Source organism: Arachis hypogaea, chromosome 13 (genome assembly GCF_003086295.3).
Source record: "Arachis hypogaea cultivar Tifrunner chromosome 13, arahy.Tifrunner.gnm2.J5K5, whole genome shotgun sequence".
Lineage (NCBI taxonomy): Eukaryota > Viridiplantae > Streptophyta > Magnoliopsida > Fabales > Fabaceae > Arachis > Arachis hypogaea.
The window spans coordinates 4,341,005-4,363,544 of NC_092048.1; the positions used below are offsets into that span (position 1 = coordinate 4,341,005).

The 22,540-nt window shown below is 29.2% G+C and overlaps 1 protein-coding gene and 1 long non-coding RNA gene across 2 annotated transcripts; both read left to right on the forward strand.

Annotated features, from left to right (window-relative positions):
- The first annotated feature begins 5,633 nt into the window (after window positions 1-5,633).
- On the forward strand, window positions 5,634-6,836 carry LOC140178097 (uncharacterized). The gene is made up of 2 exons (XR_011870333.1): window positions 5,634-6,258; window positions 6,365-6,836. It is a non-coding gene; the product is annotated as an uncharacterized lncRNA (long non-coding RNA).
- A 396-nt stretch (window positions 6,837-7,232) lies between these two features.
- Window positions 7,233-8,141, forward strand: LOC112736586 (dirigent protein 24). The gene has a single exon (XM_025786101.2). It carries the CDS (start codon window positions 7,247-7,249, stop codon window positions 7,988-7,990), a length of 744 nt encoding a protein of 247 aa, XP_025641886.1. The 5' UTR covers window positions 7,233-7,246; the 3' UTR covers window positions 7,991-8,141.
- The last annotated feature ends 14,399 nt before the right edge of the window (window positions 8,142-22,540 follow it).

Consider the following 22,540-nt stretch of genomic DNA (forward strand, 5'->3'; position numbering starts at 1 on the left):
GTTCATTCCAATAATAACAGAACCACTAACCTAATTTTTGGTTCATATATAATGGGTTTAGTTGAGAATCAATTAGTTTAAAGTTTAAACAGGAAATTACTTTATTACTATACTATTATGTTTGATGATAATATAGTATAGTCCAATTGAATTTTTCTTCTCTTTCTACAAGTAAAGAGAATAATGTATAGGTTATGATACATAAAAATTCAAAACATTATTGACTTTATAAAAAGGAGATAAAAAAAGAAGGAAATATGGGGTCTGAATTCTCTAATAATAATAATGATGATGATGGTGATCCTTACAATAGAAACATATATAACCCAGCAATCGTTGTTGTGGGGCTACATTTATGCACACGAAAAAACATTGGGTTGATGGAATATATATGATTAATATATAGCTGCACTTTTGGGGTTAGTTTTGGAGACAGGGTAATGCATGCGAGGCATATATAGAAGGCAGCACTAATAATTTAATAAATAAAGAGTCCCGCTAGGAAATTAATTAGGGTTAGCTAATTTCTGTCAATTTTTTAATGGATTGGATTTTGAAATCTGTTTTAACAAAGGTAAGTTGATATACATAAATGTTTCTTTTGCTAAATATTATGATGTTTCTTTTTCATAATAAATCGATATTTTTTAATATATTTTTCGAATATTTTGTATTACAGATGTGGATATTTCTATTTTTTTAAATCCTATAGCTAGACATTTTTTTTGTTAAGCATTAGGATATTTTTTATATTAAATGAATGTTTTTTTATATATTTTTGCAATTGTTCAAAAACAGCCCGTACTACTCCACCACTCCTTTTTCCTTGAACAACTCCTGAAGCTGAACCAGATTGTACTTTCCGCAAAACTGCACTACCTCCATCGGCATCGCAAGGTCGCTCTTCCGAGTCCTGACACGAGCTTTGTTTCATCGACCACCACAATGAACTTGTCGAAGGTGGCCTACAGCCGCCGCGGCCTTTTACAAGGTTGGAGTCGGGTACACCTCATCGGTGCCGTCGATGACGAGATCGAAGCGGGAATTGTCGTCGAAGACAGAGAGCGGGATTCCGAGAGAACGTGCTTGTTCTTTAGTGCGCTTGGAGGTAGGGACGTCAATAATATTGGAGAGTTGACCGGTGGAGAAGAGATGACCGAGCTTGACAATGACGAAGCGGCGGTGGAGCTGGTGCCGAGGCCGAGGACCATGCCGGACTTGACGTACTCGACGGCTTTGTCGGCGGCAAACTTCTTGAGGTCGTCTTGCGTGAGGGTAGAGGTGGAGAGGGCCCGACGGTAAGGGATCTGTGTGTATTGTTGTTGAAGTATGCAAGTTAATATGGAAGAAAAGGAGAAAGTTTTTATAATTTTTAATTAGGTTTAATTAATCAGTTTCTAATTATTTAAATTTTAAATTTAAAAAATTTAAAATTAATTATTAATAATTATAATTAATTGACTTGTTCAATTCTTGGCTGGTTACACTCTTGGTTTCTATACTTTATAAATAAAAAAAATAAACTTTTTGGTTCAATTTTTCTCTTTCGGCTAATCAACCATGTTCGTCCAATGTTTTGGTGGGTCTCACAATTCATAAGAAGCCCACTTATCCTTTTTAATGTCCACTTATTATATCATCATATTATGGAGTATAAAATAAACTTTTTTTTTATTTTAATTCATATATATTGTTACACTATTAACGTTCTAGTAATGTTCTTCTTTTCTGAAACATCCAAAATGGATGTCAATTGATGGACACTAAAATAATTGAATATGATCAAAGTTGAAGAAATTTCAAATCTATCTCACATGATTGAATTGAAATATTCACAATTAGATCTCACCACCTAATTTTAAGAGTAGAGATTCATTTAATTTGATAATCTCAAAATCAAATGTTGGAGGGCGTGGCTTTATTTTTTCACTTTCTATATTCTATGGTTACCTAAATGTTAATGAAATGACGATAATAGAGTATGCCATTTTTCTTAATTTTTCACGAAATTTCCTAAACCAATAAATTAATGACTAATTTATCGTGGATCTGAGTTCTATCAATGAATTGTTATATGCACAAGACAGAATTTAAACCATCGACATTTGTTTAAGCGAACGAATGAACTGACTATTTGACCATTTAAATTGCTTTATTAATTTTGGATTTTTTTTTTTTTTTTTTGCGGTCGCTAACTTAAAAGACAAAAGGCATTTTGTGGAAATGAAGAGAAAATTTGAAATTATATCCATATTATGTGCATGATTTTCATGCGCCTTTTTTGTTTGCATTATTTCCTTTGACTAAATCCTGGACGGCTATAATACAAAAAATATCATTAACAAAGTTGAAAAGCAAGGAACACTAATTTGATTATTTGTAATGTATTAAATGAAATTTTAGCGGGAAAATTTTTATATTGGATCGCCGCACCATCCACTATATATGGATTTTGCAAGAACTTAAAGATATTGATTAGATATAACTATTTGAACACCTCTTATTTTATCATTTAATTTTTGAAATTGAATTAAGTTAACTTAATTCTAATATAAAATAGGAATCTATATTATGATTATTAATGAGATTTACCCATAAATGTCCAGCACTAAATTTGGACACTTATAATCAAAGAAATTACATACACTAGTAAGAATCCAGTTTCTTAGGATTACTCTAGCTTAGCTCCTATGTCCAAAAGATAGAATTTGTCTAGAATTTAATTGTTTAGCATAATTGGAATGAATACAAATTGAATCTCTTAATCTTAATAATAATATTAATATTATTAGTAATATACTAATAATGATAATAAAATGGGGGCAATTGAATGAAAAGTAACCTTTCGGCCAAGCAGAAAATACAAAAGGCGAAGAAGCACGATCCCAAGGAAACGGTTCAATTTGTGTTTATTATTATATGCAACCAAACAAGAAAAATATAATTCAGTACCCCAGAAAAAAGGAAACAAAAGAATTTTGGTTTCCCACGGTATCCCTCAACCCGGCAGGTTAAGGACTAATCCGTCGCGGTACTTATTAAACCACTCTTCCACCTTAGCCCATGACAACAATAAAGACGTCTCACGGCCCACAAATTCAGCCCAACAGAATACACAAATTAAATGATAATTTAGTCTTTATCTTATCTTATAGTTATCTTTATCTTTATCTCTATATCTTATCTTTATCTCTATATCTTATCTTTATCTACTTTTATCTTTCATAGGCCAATACTCTATATATAGTTAATTTTACTTTCATAGTTTACAATTCATTCAATCAACAATCAATAAAATTTCTTCATCTTTTTCTTTCACAATTCTTTTATTTTCCTATTCTTTCACAATTTTATTAGTACTGAGCTCCATTTAAGAATTTGCCGTTGGCCAATGGGTTGCTGCATGCACAAGGCTGGATTCGCATATCTATACATGCGGCATACATGCATGCATGTGATTTAGTAAAAGTTTTTTTGTTGGGTTCTCCTACTTTATGAGACATTCGGACATAATCTATAAATTAAAATTCCATGCGATCATATCATCAGCTGCTAACATGTTTTCAAGCCTGAGATTGTTACGATGATAATTAAGTCAAAAATCACATTATAGAAATCATTAAAGTGGTTAAAAGGTTAAGCTTTAGTATTGCAATTATATTTGTCACATAATTTAAAAAAAAAAAAATTTTGATTTACTATTAGTATAAAACTGTTTTATATGTGCATTTAATTATGTAATGTTATATTAGTAAAAATATATATTGACTGCGTGAATGATTATAAAAAACAGATATAATTAAACGATTATGTATATAAAATATTTTATACTGTATCAAAATTAAACTCTTTTTAAATTGGTATTTGATAGAATTTTATGTCCCTCCCTGGTAATAGCAATTTATGGTCAATTTGGATAAATAATTTAATTAAGTTCTTTTAAAAAATAGATAAAAATATAAGAATTTATATTAAAAATAGTTTATAAATAAATTATTTTGTATTTGAATTTTTATCATAAAAATACTTGTTTTAAAGTTGTTTTAATAAATAAAAATGATAAAGTAGTTTTTGAGAATGAAAAAAATAATTTTTTTTTACTTATTTAAAAGTTTTAAAATATTTTTTAAAAAAATTAAAAATATATTTAAAACATTATACCAATATTAGTGTAACTTTTTCATAAGTAAAAAACTCAAACGGATTCTAAGTCCATGACCCATTGATATCATCAACATATCCTTGAAGCCCTCAACCTTAATAATTAGTCACAAACAAAAAGCCAAAGCATGCTAAATATAAGAGGTCCACTTATTTTAAAATTAAGGCTTAGTTTTTGTTAAAATTTTTAGGAGAGGTGTTTATTTGTGTTCTCGTTTTGTGTTTAGAAAATTAAAAAGATAATATATTTTTGTTTATAGTATTTACATTTTTGAAAACACCTTTTTTTAAATTAAAAGTTTAATATAATTTTGTGTATTAATAATATCTAAATTATTTATCTTTATAATTATATGTATTATATTTTTAATTTTAAAAAGTATTTTATTAAATAAAATATTATTATTTGTGTTTATTAAAAAATTATTTTTAATTTAATTTACTAAATATAAGTTCTACAAGTTTTAAAAGATTATTTTTCAAAAATCAAATTTAATAAGTTACATTCGAAAAATACAAAGATGTACCAAATAGACGGTAAAAGCTAAGTAACTGAACCAAACTTTTTGTTACAGCCCATGTTAATTATTGAAACCTTCAGGACAAAAACCTAGCCTACTCTTGAAAACTGAATTTTCACAGCCTCAAGTGATAGTTGGATCCTGAAAAAAAAAAATTGATAGTTGGATCTGATGAGCAATTTAAATAACTTGAAGGTTTATCATAAAAAATAAAAAATAAAATAACTTGAAGGCAAGCCAAGTTTTACCCAGTTTATAAAAGGTTGGATTTTAGACTTTTAGTATAACTATGTTAGGTGATTTCGATAATTATATAAGTGTTAAAATTAAAGTCACATTTTTTTTATTTTGATAATATTTTTTTTAGTAATACTTTTTAAAAAGCGTTGTTTAACAACAAAAAACGTTACTTTAATTTTACCCATACTTTTTAAAACACCATAGTCACTATAGTAAATGAAACATAGTTATAAACTTAGGTTTCGTTTGGAAACTCCAAAAGTTACTTTTATTTAGCTTTTGACTTATAAAAAGTTATATTAATAGTGTTTGGTATAATTTTTTAGATAAACTTTTAACTTTTTAAAAAGTTATTTAAGAGTTTTTAAAAAAGTTAAAAAATGTGACTTCTCCTATTTTCAAAAACTATTTTATCACTTCTATTTAATGCACAACTTTAAAACAAGAACTTCTATAATAATTTTCCAAACACAAAATAACTTATTTAAAAGTTGTTGTTAATAAAAGTCCTTATATTTTAAGTTACTTTTTCAAAATAAATTTTTTAAAAAGTTTAGTCAAACTGACCCTTAGACTATCACTCTCACCTCACCTTCCAAAACGACACCACCCCGAGCGCTCTCTCTCTCTCTCTCGTCTTCTCGCCTCTCTCCTCAGCTGGTTGTGGTTTTTGACTTCTTGTTTCGAGTTTCGTCATCAGCTTCCTTGGCACGACCAGAAGTTGGTCCCCGATCTGGTGAGTTCTGACTGATTAGATAACCGGTTCGGTTCCAAAACTATGAATTGCAGTTTAGTTTGTTTTTGAAACATGTCATGTTTTGATTTCCAATTCAATTTACTCAGTGACCCATACTGCTAGTAATAGCTTTTCTCCTTTATGCATGTTGCCATTACGTCATTTCTTCTTTAATATATATCATTGATGTACAATGAAATATACTGTTTGGCTATTCAATTCTCATTTCTGATTTATAAGAGGGAGGGAGGGAGGGAGGAGAACAACCATCGCTTTCTCCAACTCACTCCCTTCCCTCCAAAACCCTCTAAACTTTCTAAACTTCCAATATCAACTCACTTTTCATTGTTTTTCACGTTATCCTACTTGCTTCCTCAATTCATCTCACTAATGCCTCTTATGAATTTCTTAAACTTGCCCTTGTTTGGCCAACAACCTTTACTCGTGTCTCTGCATCTGGAATGAACGCAAACATCCCAAACTATTTCACAATACACGGTCGTTGGCCTACAAATTTCTCAACTCCTTGGCCAGAATCTTGTGCTAAGAAAGTGGGGAAGCATCATTTTGACAAAAGTTTGATGACACCGACATTGAAAGGTGAGTTAAACCCTTATTGGCCAAGTCTACAACAAGTCTAAATATTTTGAAAGGGCTGAATTTTTTTTTGTTTTGTTTACCCAAACGGTATCCCCCAACCCGATAGGAGCTTCATTTAAGGGTCTATTGCTGGCCAATGAGTTGCTGCATGCACAAGGCGGGGTTCGAACTCCCGACACTTGCTTAAGTGGACGAGAGAGCTGACCACTCGACTAACTCAAGTTGGTTTGAAAGAGTTGTATTTATTACACATAATTTGGACATTGATGGCGAATTGAAGAAGGTTGGAATAATTTCCGAAAAAACTAAAACTTATAGTCACATTGTCATTGTCAATGCAATAAAAAAGGCCAAGACTCATTAAGTTGAGCCCCAAGACCAAAAAAAAAAAATTGAGCCAGAACTTGTGTGCTTTCTAGATAACGGTAATGTGTTATTGTGGCTTAGTTGAAATTATTCAATGTCCTATTAATAGATGTTAATTTATGCAAAACAAAGTCCAATTCCATTACAATACCTGTGTAATGTTTGTTTGAATCCAAATATTATTATTATTATGTGTGAAAAATTGGGATCAATATTGATTTCCCATAAATAAATATGCTTGTATTAAAAAAAAAACATAGTTATACACTTATACTAGAATGATGCATATAAAATACCATCATTATATACTCTTCTGAGTAGTGAGTACCAAGTATTCACATGCTCATTTGTACTTAGATATATGAATTCAAAGATATACATATAAATTTGGTGAAATTGGAAATTATAAGTATTCACCACATAAGAGATATATAGACTTCAGCTATAACATTAGCCACCCCACTTGTGAGAGTTGATTAGGTTAATGCAACCACTCCAAATCTTGTAACTATAACTAACTATCTATCTAACCCACTCATTTATAAAAATCTCAATCTCCCCTTATAAACTTAGTGTATCATACAAATACTAAACCTCACTAGCTACTAACATATAAAGAAAAATGGCCAAGAATCTTGCACTCCTTAACCTATTCCACCTCTTCTTCCTCTTAAGCTATGCAAAAATGGATTCAATAACTTTCTTCATGCATGATATCTTAGGTGGATCAACCCCTTCTGAGAGAATTGTTGCTGGTGCCATCACCAACACACAAACCACTAAGATTCCATTCTCAAAACCAAATAACAGGATCATACCAATGAAGGGTAGCATACCAATTGTTGATGATAGTTCTAGCATTGTTTATGCTTCACCAACAACAGTGATGGTAAAAGACACTGGAAAAAACAAGGTGATTATTGACAAGAACAACAATAATAAGAATGTTCCTTATGTGAAACCAAATCAACTTCCATTAGGAGAGAATCTCTTGTTTGGAAGAATAACAGTGATTGATGATGAGATTACAAAAGGGGTTGAGTTGGGGTCAGAGGTTATTGGAAAAGCACAGGGCTTTCATGTGGCTACTTCATTGGATGGAAGTAGCAGAACAATGGCATTCACAGCCATATTTCACAATGAAAAAGATGATCAAGAAGAAGAAGAAGATGGTGTTAGTTTCTTTGGTGTGCACAGAACAGCAGCACAAGAATCATATCTTGCTGTTGTTGGAGGGACAGGAAAATATTCAAATGCAAAAGGGTATGCAAAGATTCAGACACTACTTCCTCCATCAATTGATCAATACATTACTAATGGGGTTGAAACACTTCTTCAGATTACTGTTTACCTAAGTTGGATATAGTTAAAATGTTTATTTCTTTATTTTTTCTACTGGATAGAATAAGAAACGAACATATAACAGATATATAAGAGAGTGAGTTGAAGTAACACCTATTAGAATATAATTAGGATCAATTAGTATTATTTAGCATATATGAATATTTATTATAAGATATTACGTGTTTATTATTTCGATTCTCTTAGCACCTATAAATACCCTTCTATATTGTATCATTTTAGACAATTTGAATATTGATAAATATTTTTTCTATTGCTCCCTCTCTCCTTTTTAACAACACCTATTATGGAAAAAATGGTAGAATCGCGTCTCAAGTGATTTGGATATATGAGAAGAAGATCGACAGAGCACCCAATCAGGAGGGTGGATGAGATAGAAGATGGAAAAAGGATGAAAGACAAAGGAAGACCTGGGATGACCATTCATGAGGTGGTCAAACGAGATTTACATGTAAATGATCTTTCTGTAAACATGATACATGATAGAGTTCAATAGCGCTCAATAACGTCGTTTGATCCATATAGCCGACCCCACTTAATAGGACAATACTTTATTATTATTGTTGTTGATATTAGAGTAATATGAGTTTAATCTTGATGTACTAACAATATAAAATATTACAATGCAGTTGAAACACGTACCAAGAGCTTGGTATACAATCTTAGCTAACACCCTCAAACAATTCGGATTCTATAACACTGCTGTTGATGTTGCTTTATTTATCAAGAAAATTAAACTTCAAATTCTATTATATCCGTCTTAATATATGTTGATAACATTGTTGTTACAGGTTTAAATCCTACAGAAATTGAGCATCTGATCAAGCGTCTTAATAATAATTTTTATTAAAAGACCTTGATAGATTCAACTACTACTTTTTGGGATTATTAGAAGTAGATTACCTAAAAAATAATAAACTATATGTTAACTCGGTCTAAATACTCTAACATTAATAAATTTATTAAATATTTTAGATTAGGACTTGGTTTAATAATTTTTTTAAAAAATTGTTTTTTTTTTTAAATAAATAACTCGCTTTATATTTGGTAAATTAAATAGATTAAAGTTTGTGTTTGTAACTTCAATTTTGAAAGATACAAATATTATTTAAATGTTTGAGGAATTTTTTTTAAAGTTAAACTGTATTTATCAAAATTTAAAAATTTAATATAACCTTCTATATTTATAAGTATTTAATTTTGTTTTTATATTTTTGTCTATTATATAATTTTTTTAATTTTAAAATTATTTACTAAATATAGTTATTATTGCTTGAAGATTATTTTTTAGATTGATTTATCATAGGTGCTTTGGGTTTTAGAAAGTTATCTTTGAAAAAAAGTCAGTCTTGATAAGCTATCCAACCATCGTAAACACAATGATGGAAACATTACTAGAATTTCTTGTAGGTGGCTACTCACATGATGATGGGTGTTTTGTCTTCATGTAAATATTCTGAGTTGGCAGTGTTAGGATGATCACACGTGTTTCGTAGTTAGTGTATCATTAATTAAGATAAACATGTGGTCCCATCGTTTTTTTTTATTAATATACTGGTTGGTCTGGTTCAAAGAACAAAAAATCGGTTGAACATAGACCTGGTTCGCTGGTTTGAAAAATGAGAAAAGAATTAAATAATGAAGTGGGCTTTTTAATAGTGATGCTTGTCCAAAAAATAAAAAACAGTAGTCTAATGTTCTAATACACAAATTACAATGGTCTTAACAAAAAAAACCCAGATTACAATGGTCCATAAAAATACCTCGTTATGTAATTAATTATTTATTTTATTAATTTATTATGCCCGAATCAATAAATTTATATTAATACACTAAATTAGTTTGTAAAAATGTTTTAGATAGAAAATTATTATTAATAAATTTTAATTATTAAATCATTATTATATTAGATAAATTAAATTTTACATTAAATTCTGGTAAAAAATTAGATGATGACATGATAGGTTAATATTACGTGTTATAAGATAATTGGTTGATGTGTCATGTCAGGAATATATGGCATACCACGTGTACTACTTGTTATTTGACACGTTATAAATTTATTTAGAGTCAAAATAGTTGTTGAAATAACACAATAAATTATTTTCATACCTAAAATTTAAAAAATTAATCAAATTAGTTCCATATAAATCTCTCTTATTTTTGTCTTCATAATATTAATTCTCAATAATTTAAATACTAATTTTAGGTTTAATTATTTTGTTAGTCCTTATAGTTTTACCCAATTTTTAATTAGGTCTATGTACCTTTTTTTCTTTTCAATTAAGTTTCTAAACTACCTTTAATTTTGTAATTAGGTTCTTTTTCATATAAAAAAATGTTAAAATTAATAGAATATTTATTCCAAAATACATGTGGCAAAGATCTAGTTAGGTTTTTAATTATGAATACTTTCAGATTATGAAGAAATATTCAGATAATTCAAACATTTTTTACACTAAGAATGAGCTAATTATAAAATTAAAAGCACTATAAGAACCCAATTGAAAGAAAAAATTATAGAGACTTAATTAAAAAATTTAATAAAATATAAGGATCAACAGAGTAATTGAACCTTAATTTTAATATCAATTTTTAGATCTTAATAAATAAAAATCCCTTTACATAAAAGAGGTAAATATCAAATCGGTATTTGAAAGATTCCGACACTGACAAAATGATACCTGACTTTTGTTATTGTCAAAATGGCCTCTAAAAAATTTTAAAATTTGACAAGCGTGTCTTCAAGCTCGCCGGAACAAATTTCCGACAAGCACAATGCTGACATAGCCACTACGTTTTGATGACATGGCAAAAATCCTCTCCAACCCTAATCCTTCCCCTGCAACGCACTTCCCCTTCCCCCTCCCCAACGCACTCCCCCCGTCCCCTTCCTGAATGCACTCTCCCCCCTCCCCAACCCTAATCCCCCTTCTCTAATCCAAAATCCTCCCTTCTGAACCCTAATTCCATTCCCTTTTTCCTTTGAACTCTAATCCATCTTTTCCAACGCACTGTTTCACACTCTGAACTCACTCTCCCTCAAAACATAGTTTAACATTCTCAATCTGACAGAGTCAATGTCACCGACACTACACGGTCGTCATCTCGTCGTCAGATCTTCTGTGTCCGCCAGTATCATCTTATGGGGCAATTCATGATTGAAAGAGTGAGAGAGTGTGATGAGGAAGAGAGATCTTTTGCTGGATGAGGGTTCAGAAAGATTTTCAGATTGAGAGAGTAAGAAAGTGTGCTGGAAAAGGAAAAATAGGGTTTAGAGGGGGGAGGAAGGGGGATTAGGGTTGGAGAATTTTAGATTTTTCAGTTGGACTAGATAATTAATTAAAAATTCCATCTTAAATTTTTTGATAGTCACCTCAGCATCTTTTTCATCTTTTTTATAGGGAGGGACTCTTAAAACTAAACTAAAACTCTTGGTTTCTCTTATATCATCAACATAAAATTTAAGTTTCATCTATTACTCATTAAGACAACTACCTCAAAAATTTCGTCGTTTAAGAAATATTATTTTCACAAATAATTCTTTAAATAAGATTATTTTGGATATATTTTTTAACAAAATTATTACTGATTATTTAAAAGACTAGCTTTTAGAAAATTATTAACAAAGGCACACACATAATCGGATAGGGTTAAATAATGAAATTTATTAAAAAATAGCCTACCACAAATTTCGAAAATAAATATTTGGTTTAATGCATAAATAAAATAATGCATCTAGTATTTCCACTACCAATGTATATCCTATATCTATTCTTATTTTGAGCTTGAAATAAATTAGAGTTATGGGCAAAAACTTACCAGAACTGCTGAAACGATATCACTATTCGATCTCCATATAGGGGTGCACAAGATTCGGTCCGGCCCAAAGATCCGGACCGGCCCCGATGATTTTGGGACTAATTTGGTCCGGTTTCGTTATGATCCGGTCAGACCCGAGGTTTCAATAGATGATCCCGATTATTTATTAAATCGGGTTCGGGTCAAGTCTCGGGTCACCCGGTCCCGACCCGTTAGATCCGTGTAGTTGTTTACTACTTAATATTTTATTGTTATTAGTTGGTATAACACTATAAATTATTATTATTATTATGTTAATCTTGTGTTGGTTGTTAACTTTGTTTTAATTGTCTTTTGAACTTTGAATGTTTAATGTGTAATTGATATAATTATTATTATGAAACTTTAAATTATTATTATTAGATTCTAAATTATTATTATGTGAATGTTGCAATGTTATGGAATAATTATTTTTCAAAATTTAGAGGTTCAAAAGAAGTAGAATTTAATTTTTGGTGATGTCGTGATAAAGTTGATCAAGACCCGGGTTTCACCTGGTCTAGACCCGGCTTAAGTGTGGCCCGAAAGTAACACAATTTCATCGGATCTAGGGTCGGGTAAGGGTCTTATAAATAGACCCAGTCATTATTTACGGTCGAGTTCGGATCACGACGAACCCGGCTTCACCCGGCCCCATATGCACCCCTATCTCCAGATACCTACAATTACTCACAACTCTTTAGAAAACTTGAACTTTTTTTTACTATATCAACATTGTATATAATAATCACAATGTACTTTGTCTTCGTCATCTTCGGACAAGTACTTCAAACTGCCACACCAGCAAGGTGGTATGAATGGTCACTCCCCATGTAGACACAAGAAACTGTTTTCTCTAGCTTACACTGGAAGATTGAGTTTTATCGATGGGTAATAAGGTTTTATTTTTATTTTACTTTTATTTAAAATTTTAATTTAAATAAAAAATATCAAAATACAAACTCGGTTTACTCAGTTCGGAATGAACCATTGGGTTCATCTACTTGGTTTATTAGAACTAAGTTAATTATCATGTTATTCTAAGTACATTCATTATTTTTAATGGGTCCCACAATATTGATGTGATCCTAACACACGGCAGTATTACATAGGTTTAAGAATAAATGGCCATTTGTATTCATAAAAGATGAAAACACTGACATATGTATCTACATTAGATCGAAATTAAACTTGTACCCACGTAAAATGTCCTCTATGTGACAAAGATACCTTATGTGGCACTCCAATCCTCCAAAAACAGAGTACTTTTGTCACACGAAAGACATCTTGCGTGGGTACAAATTTAGTTTCGATTTAGTGTGGGTACATATATCAGCGTTTTCATCTTTTATAGATACAAATGATCATTTATTCTAAAAGTACTATCTTTGCCTAAAGACAAAACACCCATCATCATGTGAGTAGCCGCTTTTTTTGTATTACCGATGATTTGATGCAACAGATTATTTTTTTCAACATATAATTAATGACAGATCCAGTCAAAATAGCGGCAGAAAAATTAGAAAACAAAGTTTTCCTAAACTTTAGTGACTGGAATTCCGTCACTATATGTATGCACCATATGTGGTAACAATAGCAATAAAAGCAGTAGTTTAATATAATAATAAAATAATATTTTAATCAACTTTCGATTTACAACTTTTATTATTTATAAACTCTCCTACTTTAATTTAATGATTAAAATATAATATGTTAAAATATAAAATAAAAATTAAAATTATATATAAATATATAAATATATTATAATTAATTTAATAACTAATTTTTAATATATAGATAATACTTTTTTATATTGTTTTATCAGTTGTCACTTTACCATATCTCAGACGCTTAATCCTGCAATAATACTGTGAAAGCATCTTAGCATCTTTCATTGAAAATGGACGATTTGTGTGACAACAACACCGTCGTAAATCTAATCGAGCTTAATTAAATTGGTGTGGGTGTGGATCATTATTTGACTTTATAACTTACTTTTTACAACTACATACTATAGACAATTTGAACTTAGAAGGTCATGCACGTATATGGTCCAACTGTACAGTTGTTTTTGTTCATTATAATTAATAATAATAAATAATAAATTTTAATAATCTTTTAATATTCTTCTTAATTTTGCAAGTCTCTGACTACATTATTACTAGTTTAGTTGAAAGTCAACCTCAGATTCTAACAATATTGATTGTATTTAATTTAGCCATTATTAAGGGCTGAAAATAAGAGTCCCGCTAGGAAGATAATGGGTTATATGAGTTATAAAATGAACATCTTCTATACTATTTAGAATAACCATTTGAGTACTAGGGATAATAAACATCTTCCCAAAAACTTAAATTAATTTTCGAGTTCACCAAGGATCAAACTCTTGACCTTTCGGATCTAGAGTTCTAATACCATATCATGATACCACTCATCCCAAAAGCTTCAGCTGATAGAAAAAGGTAACACTAATGATTATATCTCTAATACTCTCTAAACCTCCATTGTATACATTGTATAAATATTCCATTGGCTCCTCATACTTTCCCTTTACGTAAATGTATAGGGTTCACGAGAACGAGCTGAGGATGGTTAATATATTAAAATATTCATGTTAACAAAGAAAAAATTGTATAATATTATAATATTTCTTTATTGTGTATTGGTATTAATTTATGGTTTGAACCAAAATTGTTTTGGGATAAAGAAAAAGAAATATATTTGTTATTTTTTAATTTCAGAAAATTGACATGAGCGAGGAATTATAATTTCAATTTATACTTTTACTTCAAACATAAAAATTTGAATTGAGAAGAGCCCAGGGCAAAAAAAAAAAAAAGCTAAGACTCTTTAAATAGCATCAAATTATAATAAAAAATTTGCTAATAAATTTTGGATTTAAATTTTCTGTGTATAAATATTAATTACAATATAAAAGTAAAATATATATATATATATATATATATATATATATTATGATAACGTATATCATACGTACGTATGACACCAAGTCACCAACTAACGCAAAAGCGTGGCAAATTAAGGAGCAAACATCAATATATATAGTTATATACAAAATTAAAGAGCTTACTCGATTACTATCTATTTTCATGAACGAAGAACAACGCAATTTTAAAAAAAAAAAATACTGCGACTTTTAAAAAAAAATTGTTAAATAATAATAATAATTGATTTTGTAAAATTTTATTGGTAATATGTGAATTTTTAAACTTCACAAATTATTAATAAGTTTATTTTTAAAAAATAATTTATATGTGTTGAGTCAAGAAATATCATTTTTAAAAGTAATATTGCAAGAAGAAAATATAATTGCATTACGACGACCTTCTAAATAACAAAAATTTGGATCTTCTAAATTTTAAATTTTTTACTTTAGAGAATAAAGTGAGATCTCTCACCATTAAATGCTTTTTCTTTCATGTTTTTTCTTGATCCTACCTATAAAATAAATAGTGATAAATCGTACTTTACCTTCTAAAGTAAAATTTAAAATTTAGAGAATCCAAATAAAAAAAATATAGCATCAAACAAAAAATAAATAATGATGGTGTTGGTATTATTAGCATTGATGGTAGAAGGGATAATGATGATAATAACTTAATAAGATCTGGTTGCACAAAAAAAATTATAGAAGTAAAATGTATAATGAAAAAGATGAGAAAAATGTATGGTGGTAGTGGTGATGGCAGTAATTAGTCCTATTTAGGGGTGGCAATAGGACAGATAGGAAATTTGAGGTGGATTTTGGTCCTACCAAATTCCGTTCTGCCCTACAATAATCCTTATAGAACTCGCTCTGTTCTTATCTGCGGGTAGTAAAGAATTGAATTCTAACTACCCCGCTATAATTATTAAAATCTTAACCTTCTTCACTTCCTCCACTACGTCCTTCTTCCACTGCTTATCCACAATAATACCAATCTCATTCCTATTTTTCACCTTTTCTGTATACCAAAATTTGAAACCAGAAGTATCCAACTCCCTTGCCTTCGCACCAATCCATTTTGTTTCTTATAGGCACATAATGTTAATCTTTCTCCTTATCATAGTGTCCACCACCTCCATAGACTTTCGTGTTAGAGGGTCTATGTTTCATGTTCCAAATCTTAACCTTCTTTCGCTCCAACCTTTACTTTTTACTTTGTGAACTAGCTTATTTACCCTCGTCCGTTCACGAAAACGCCGGAACCCTTACTCATTTAATACTACATCCGAGTACTGATGCAGCGGCTCTTGCTCATTTGACACCGTACTCGAGCCATATAGCGTGTTGCTTCCAAGCAACGACCTAACTTTAGCGCAATAATGTCTTTGATTCATGTCATGGGAATTCGACTATGTTTTTATGTTGGTTGTCGAAGATCTAACACAACCCTCATCCTTTATCCGGATTTGGGACTGGCTATGTACCGCAAATATAACATAGACGAAGTTACTCGAATATTATGACGGTTCTTTAAAATCATCATAATATAAATGTCATTTTATTTTATTTTATTTTATTTTGCAGTGACCGTTCAGTGGAATGCTTAAACTCAAACGGGATTATGAAGTATTAGGCTCTATTTTTTGGCAGTGAATCCAATTATTATTTTGATTTCTGTAGGCCAGTTTTACATGGATTTAAGGTGAATTTGATTTATTATTTTGTTTTGTTATACAGTATAGTGAAAATTAAAAAAAAATCAAATCATGTTGTATTAGATGCAAAGACCCTAAATAAGTGAGTTGTGAAGAAGTTACCAACTTACCATCAATGTCAATGACATCGTGAGCAAAAAAAAGAAGAAAAAAAATTTTAAATGGCAAGTAGATTGAAAATTCGAGGAGAGTTATCTTTTAAATTAGTGGTTGAAAAGACATTACACAATTTATTATGCTATTTTTTTATTTTTAATATATTACCCTATTTTTATTAATAAAAAAACATTATTATTATTATTATTATTATTATTATTATTATTATTATTATTATTATTATTATTATTATTATTATTATTATTATTATCGAGTTGAATAGTAAAAAATAGTGATGTATTATTGAAAAATAATATAAAATAATTTTTTAATTATTTAGATAAATTTAATAGAGAAAAACACAAAATATGTTATATTCATATTAATTCATTATTTTAAGACTTCATAATTTAATAATTTTTGAAATGTTATTAAAGAATTATTTTAAAAAGAAATAAAAGATTTTTTTTTTGTTGAGTATAATAATATAATTTTTTATTTTTTACAATGAATTGGAATAATAAAATATTCAAGTATCTAAAATTTAGGTATATAACTATACAATTCAATTAATTAAAAATTTAGACTATTACACCACATAAATTAAACTCCCTTTTGATATCACCAAATTTTTTTCAAATTATTCATATAAGCAATAGTGAACAACATAAACAAGGAAGAATAAAAAATGATAAGTTTTAATCATGCATAATAGCACCTAAAATTTAACTCAACTTAATTTACAAAAAAAATAATAAAAATTTTATATATAATAAAGTAAAAAAATAAATATTTCATAAATTATATAAAAAATATTAAGGATAATGAAAATATAAAAAAATGTGAAATATAAAAAGAAAAAATATTATTATTACTTTTTTATGAAAAGAATAAAAGACTTACAAAAACCTGCAAAATAAAAATATTAAATATAGTTTAGTAGAATAAATAAAAAATTAAAATTAATATTAAAAAAATTAAATAAAACACTTCAAATAATTTTATATAAATTAGCATTTTTTTTTTTATAGAAGAAGGGGTTGATCTTTTTTGTTGATCTTTTTTTGCAGCAACAAAATATTAAAACTTGATTGAAACAAAATAAGAACATAGCAAAATCATATAAAAGTTGCAAGAAAATGTGAGAAAATAAAGAAATTATAAAATATATTAAAATTTATTAAAATATTTAAGTACAGGTAAATATTTGATAAATACATATAGATCAATAAATACAATTAGAGATAGAACTTGATGAATGTAATGCACTGTAAATAATTATAGAAAAAAATTAATTGTTCTGTAAAGTTAAACGAAAAAAAAAAATCAAATTCGAGTAAGAATAATTAGGGATAAAAATAAGTCAGGTGGTCTTTCAGAGATTTACAATCTAATTTGTACTTGACCTAGCCTAACCTAACATGTTATAAAATAGGCCTGATTCAAACTCACTTGATAAGTTTTATTGGCTTATCCGTACTTGTAAAAATATAAATAAATATATAAATAATTTTTTTTATCATTAACAAAGTTATTAAATATTTTTAATTTATTATATTTTATTATAAATATTTTTGTATATTTTAAATACTTATAAATATTAAATTTGACATATTGCATATAAGTTATTTTTAAAAAATTGTCATATCTTTTAACAAGTTTCACACTAAATCAGACTCAATAATAGTCTAAAGTATATAATATTGACAGTTTGGGATATTATTGTTATATTCTTATTTTTAGTTCTTTGAGTTCAATTAAAAAATTAATAATTTTTAGTAAATATCAATCAATTTTTTAATTATATTGTTATTATAAATTTTAAATATTAAATTTTAAATTCTAATTGTTAATTTAAATTCTGAATTTTAATTTAAACTATAAACTCAATTTTCAAAATTAAGATTAAAAAATAATTTTACAATCAATTTTTTACTTTTTTTAATTGATATTTTTATTTATCAGTATTTATAATCGGATTAAATATTACTAACTAATTCTCAATGCATGTAAACTACTTAAAAAAATTTATTACATTTTAATTAATGAATACTTATTAAAAAATTTCATTATCTCAAATCATCAACTAGAGTCAATTATAAATTTCTCAAATCATCAATTAGAGTCAATTATCTTATGCTCCATTTGACGTGTGTAATTTTTTAAAGTCTAATTAGCAAGTTGAGTGACACACATCCATGTTGATAACTTTAATATTGATAGCTTTAATATGTGTTTTACTATTTTGCATAGGATTTTTTTAATTATGTCAACTAGATTATTTTGTTTGCGTACTAGAGAATATTAGAATGATTACAATCACAATCACAATCACAATTCTATGGTGTAGTGACAACTCACAGAAACTTAGCTATCATTGTCTTAACACTTTTGTCCATGTTTTGAAAATTCAAAGAGTTCAACATGCTCGGTTCTTCACCATGAATCACCAGAAGAGTATGACGTAAAATAAATATTGAATTAACTGTATATTAACTTAATCATTTTGCATAAAAAAGTGAAAGAACCTAGAAGCATTTACGTGCTTTTCTTTTTCTTTTTTTTTCCTTTCTTGTCTTCTCTTTCTCCTTCTTCATTTACGTGCTTTTCTCTTTGTATTCTTTCTTTATTATTCTCGATTTCTATTATTTTTTTCACTGCACCTTCTTCTTCTTCTTGCTGCACGTTATTCTTCCTCTTTCTCTTCTTCTTTTTCTTCTTCCTTTCTTTCGTTTCTTGCCCTCTCTTTCTCCTTCTTCATTTACGTATTTTTCTCTCTGTTTTCTTTCTTCGTTATTCTCGATTTCCATTATTTTTTTGCATCAAGCTCTGAAATCGTTTTTGAAGAAGAAGAAGCAGCAGATGATGAGGAGGAGAAAGAGAAAGAGTTCTGAATTATGCATAAGGTGTACTTCAACGAATTTTGGGTGTATTTCTTAAATCATTTGGGTGTAGTTTTGTAATTCTTTGGGTGTATTTCTGTAATCCTTTGGGTGTATTTCTATAATTGTTTGGGTGAATTTCTGTAACCGTTTGGGTGTATTTCTGTAATCATTTGGGTGTATTTCTGTAATCGTTTGGGTGTATTTCTGTAGTTCCATTATCTTCAAATTTGACAAGAAACTCGTTTTCATAGAGGAAGAAGAAGAAGAGTCGTTCATAATGCATGGTGAGTAGTACGCTTTGGAAACAGGAAGTGGTTGAATAACATGCGTTTATTTACTCTTGAATGTGGGAGTGTAATGCGTGTGTTTTGTTGGACTTGTGCCAACTTGTAAGACTTGTAAGCCAAAAAGACTTGTATGTGTAGCAGCCCTCATATTACAAAATTCGTAACTTCCTATTATTATTTATTGATGTGGTATATGTTATACTATGCTCAATTGTTAGAATATAGAAAGGTTGCTATTAAATTTTTAAGTGAACATGTTACCATTATACAAGTAATTATTTTGGCAATGCATTTTATGACGGTTATGTTTATTATATATAAAGGGATAGGAGAGGGTTGCTAATTGCTATTGTTAGAATATAATTAGTATCAATTATGATTAATTAGAATTATTTAGTATATTTGAATGTTTATTATAGAATATTACGTCTTTATTATTATGATTCTCTTAGTACCTATAAATATCTTTTTATATTGTATTATTCTAGACAACTTGAATATACTCAATAATACACAAATCACTTCTCCAGTCTAGTCTCTTATTTCTAACATGGTATCAGAGTCATGGTATCCTCCTTGAAGAGGACAGGTTATTTTTTCTTCGGTTGAAATTACCGTATTTTTCATATTTTTCTTCCGTGCCATTTTTTTTCCCTTTCTTTTTGTCACTTCTTTGATGCTTTTTCACCTTACCGACTAGCTCATTCTCTCCTTTTTGTGTCTTTCCGAGTCGAATGATCAAACACCAATATCATCTGCTATTTTCCTATTCTCATGAAGAAATCATATAGTTTTTGCTCTCTTTCGGCAATTCCGTCTACTTTCCTCGTGGCAGTTCCGTCTGCGTTCTCTTGTGACAGTTTCGTCTGCGTTTTCTTGTGGCAGTTTTATCTTTGTGTTTTCTTGTGTCAGTTTCGTCTGCTTTCTTTCGACAGTTTCGCCTGCGCTTCTCTCAGACAGTGACAGTTCCACCGTGTGCGCTTCCTTCAGACAGCAGCAGTTCCATCTGCGCTTCCTTCATACATCTGGCAGTTTCATCTGCACTTCCTTCAGACAAGCGGCAGTTCCGTCTGCGCTTCCTTCAGACAAGCGGCAGTTCCATCTGTGCTTCCTTCTGGCAGTTCCGTCTGAACCTGTTCTATCAGTTTCTGCATTTTTTTCTCTTTATTTCATTATTTTAAATAAGTTTCAAACTCAAGTGAGAGAAGATGTTAGAATATAATTAGGATCAATTAGGATTAATTAGAATTATTTAGTATATCTGAATATTTATTATAGAATATTACGTCTTTATTATTATAATTCTTTTAGTACCTATAAATACCTTTTTATATTGTATAATTCTAGACAACTTGAATACACAGAATAATACACAAAACACTTTCTTCAATTTGGTCTCTTATTTCTAGCAGCTATTACCAAATTTATTTCTAAATATTTTTTAGGGATAAGTATGATTTTGGTCCCAACGTAGAGGCCGAAAATTGATTTTGTCCTCGGCCTTTTTTTCGCTTCAAAATAGTCCCCAAGGTTTCAGTTTGTTTTAAAATTATCTTTGGACAAAAATACCCTTCTCCCTTCACCCAAAAATCAACCACCACCACCACCACCAAAACAGAAGCCTACGCCCAACATGAACCCACCACCACCACCACCGGTATCATCATGGTCATCATCATCATCATCATCAGAAATTTTTCCAAAATCAACCAGAAGTCCAAGATAAACAATAACCCACCACCACCACCACCATTATCATCATGGTTATCATCATCATCATCATCATCAGAACAACAAAACTCAAAACAGAACCCACCACCACCCCCACCTCAGAAAATCAGAATAATCAAAACTCAGAACCATCAACAAAATTCAAAACTAAAATTCTTCCTCTTTTATTCTTGTTCTGCTTCTTCATCTTCTTTTAAAGAAATTCAAGCAACATGCACTTTGAACAATAATCAACAAATTCAGCAACAACAATATTCCAAATTTAAGCCAAATCACAAAAAATTAAATTATAGATATTCCACAACAAATTTTATAAAAAATGCAGAAATTCTACAAAAAAATCCAGTTCACAGAAGAAGAAGCGGTGAGGGCAAGGAGGAGGAGCATTGGCGAATCACAGGCGGCGGTGCGGCGGTATAGCAGTGCGGCGGTGCGGCTTCCCTTCCCTCCCCACCCCACCCCCTTTCTCGCGCCCCCTTCTTTCTCTCCCCCGATTCTCTCTATATCCCTTTCTTTCCTTTCATTTTTATTTATTTTTTATTTATTTTATTTTATAATTTTTTAATGAGGAGTAATTTGGTAATAAAAAAAATAAAATTGGTAAAAAATACGATTTTAAAACAAACTGAAACCTTATGGACCATTTTGTAGCGAAAAAAAGGTCAGGGACAAAATCGATTTTTGCCCTCTACGTTAGGGACCAAAATTATATTTATCCCTATTTTTTATATATTAAAATGTCATGAAATATTTTTCTGTTTTTAAGATAAGACATTAGAATATTAGTTAGGTATCTATAAGACAAAAAATAAATACTTGACAACATCTTAATAAATTTTATTATTATTATTATTATTATTATTATTAGAAAAGGGTATAAGATAGTTATAAGAATAAGATAATATTTACTTCTCTCTCCCACACGCACTCTCGAAGCCTCAAATTCTATCTTTTCTACCAACACCACATACAAATAATATCAATTCTCTCTTTTCACCTCTCAATTCTGTCTTAATTGGTATTGTCAAAAATATCAATACGCGATGGTGATGT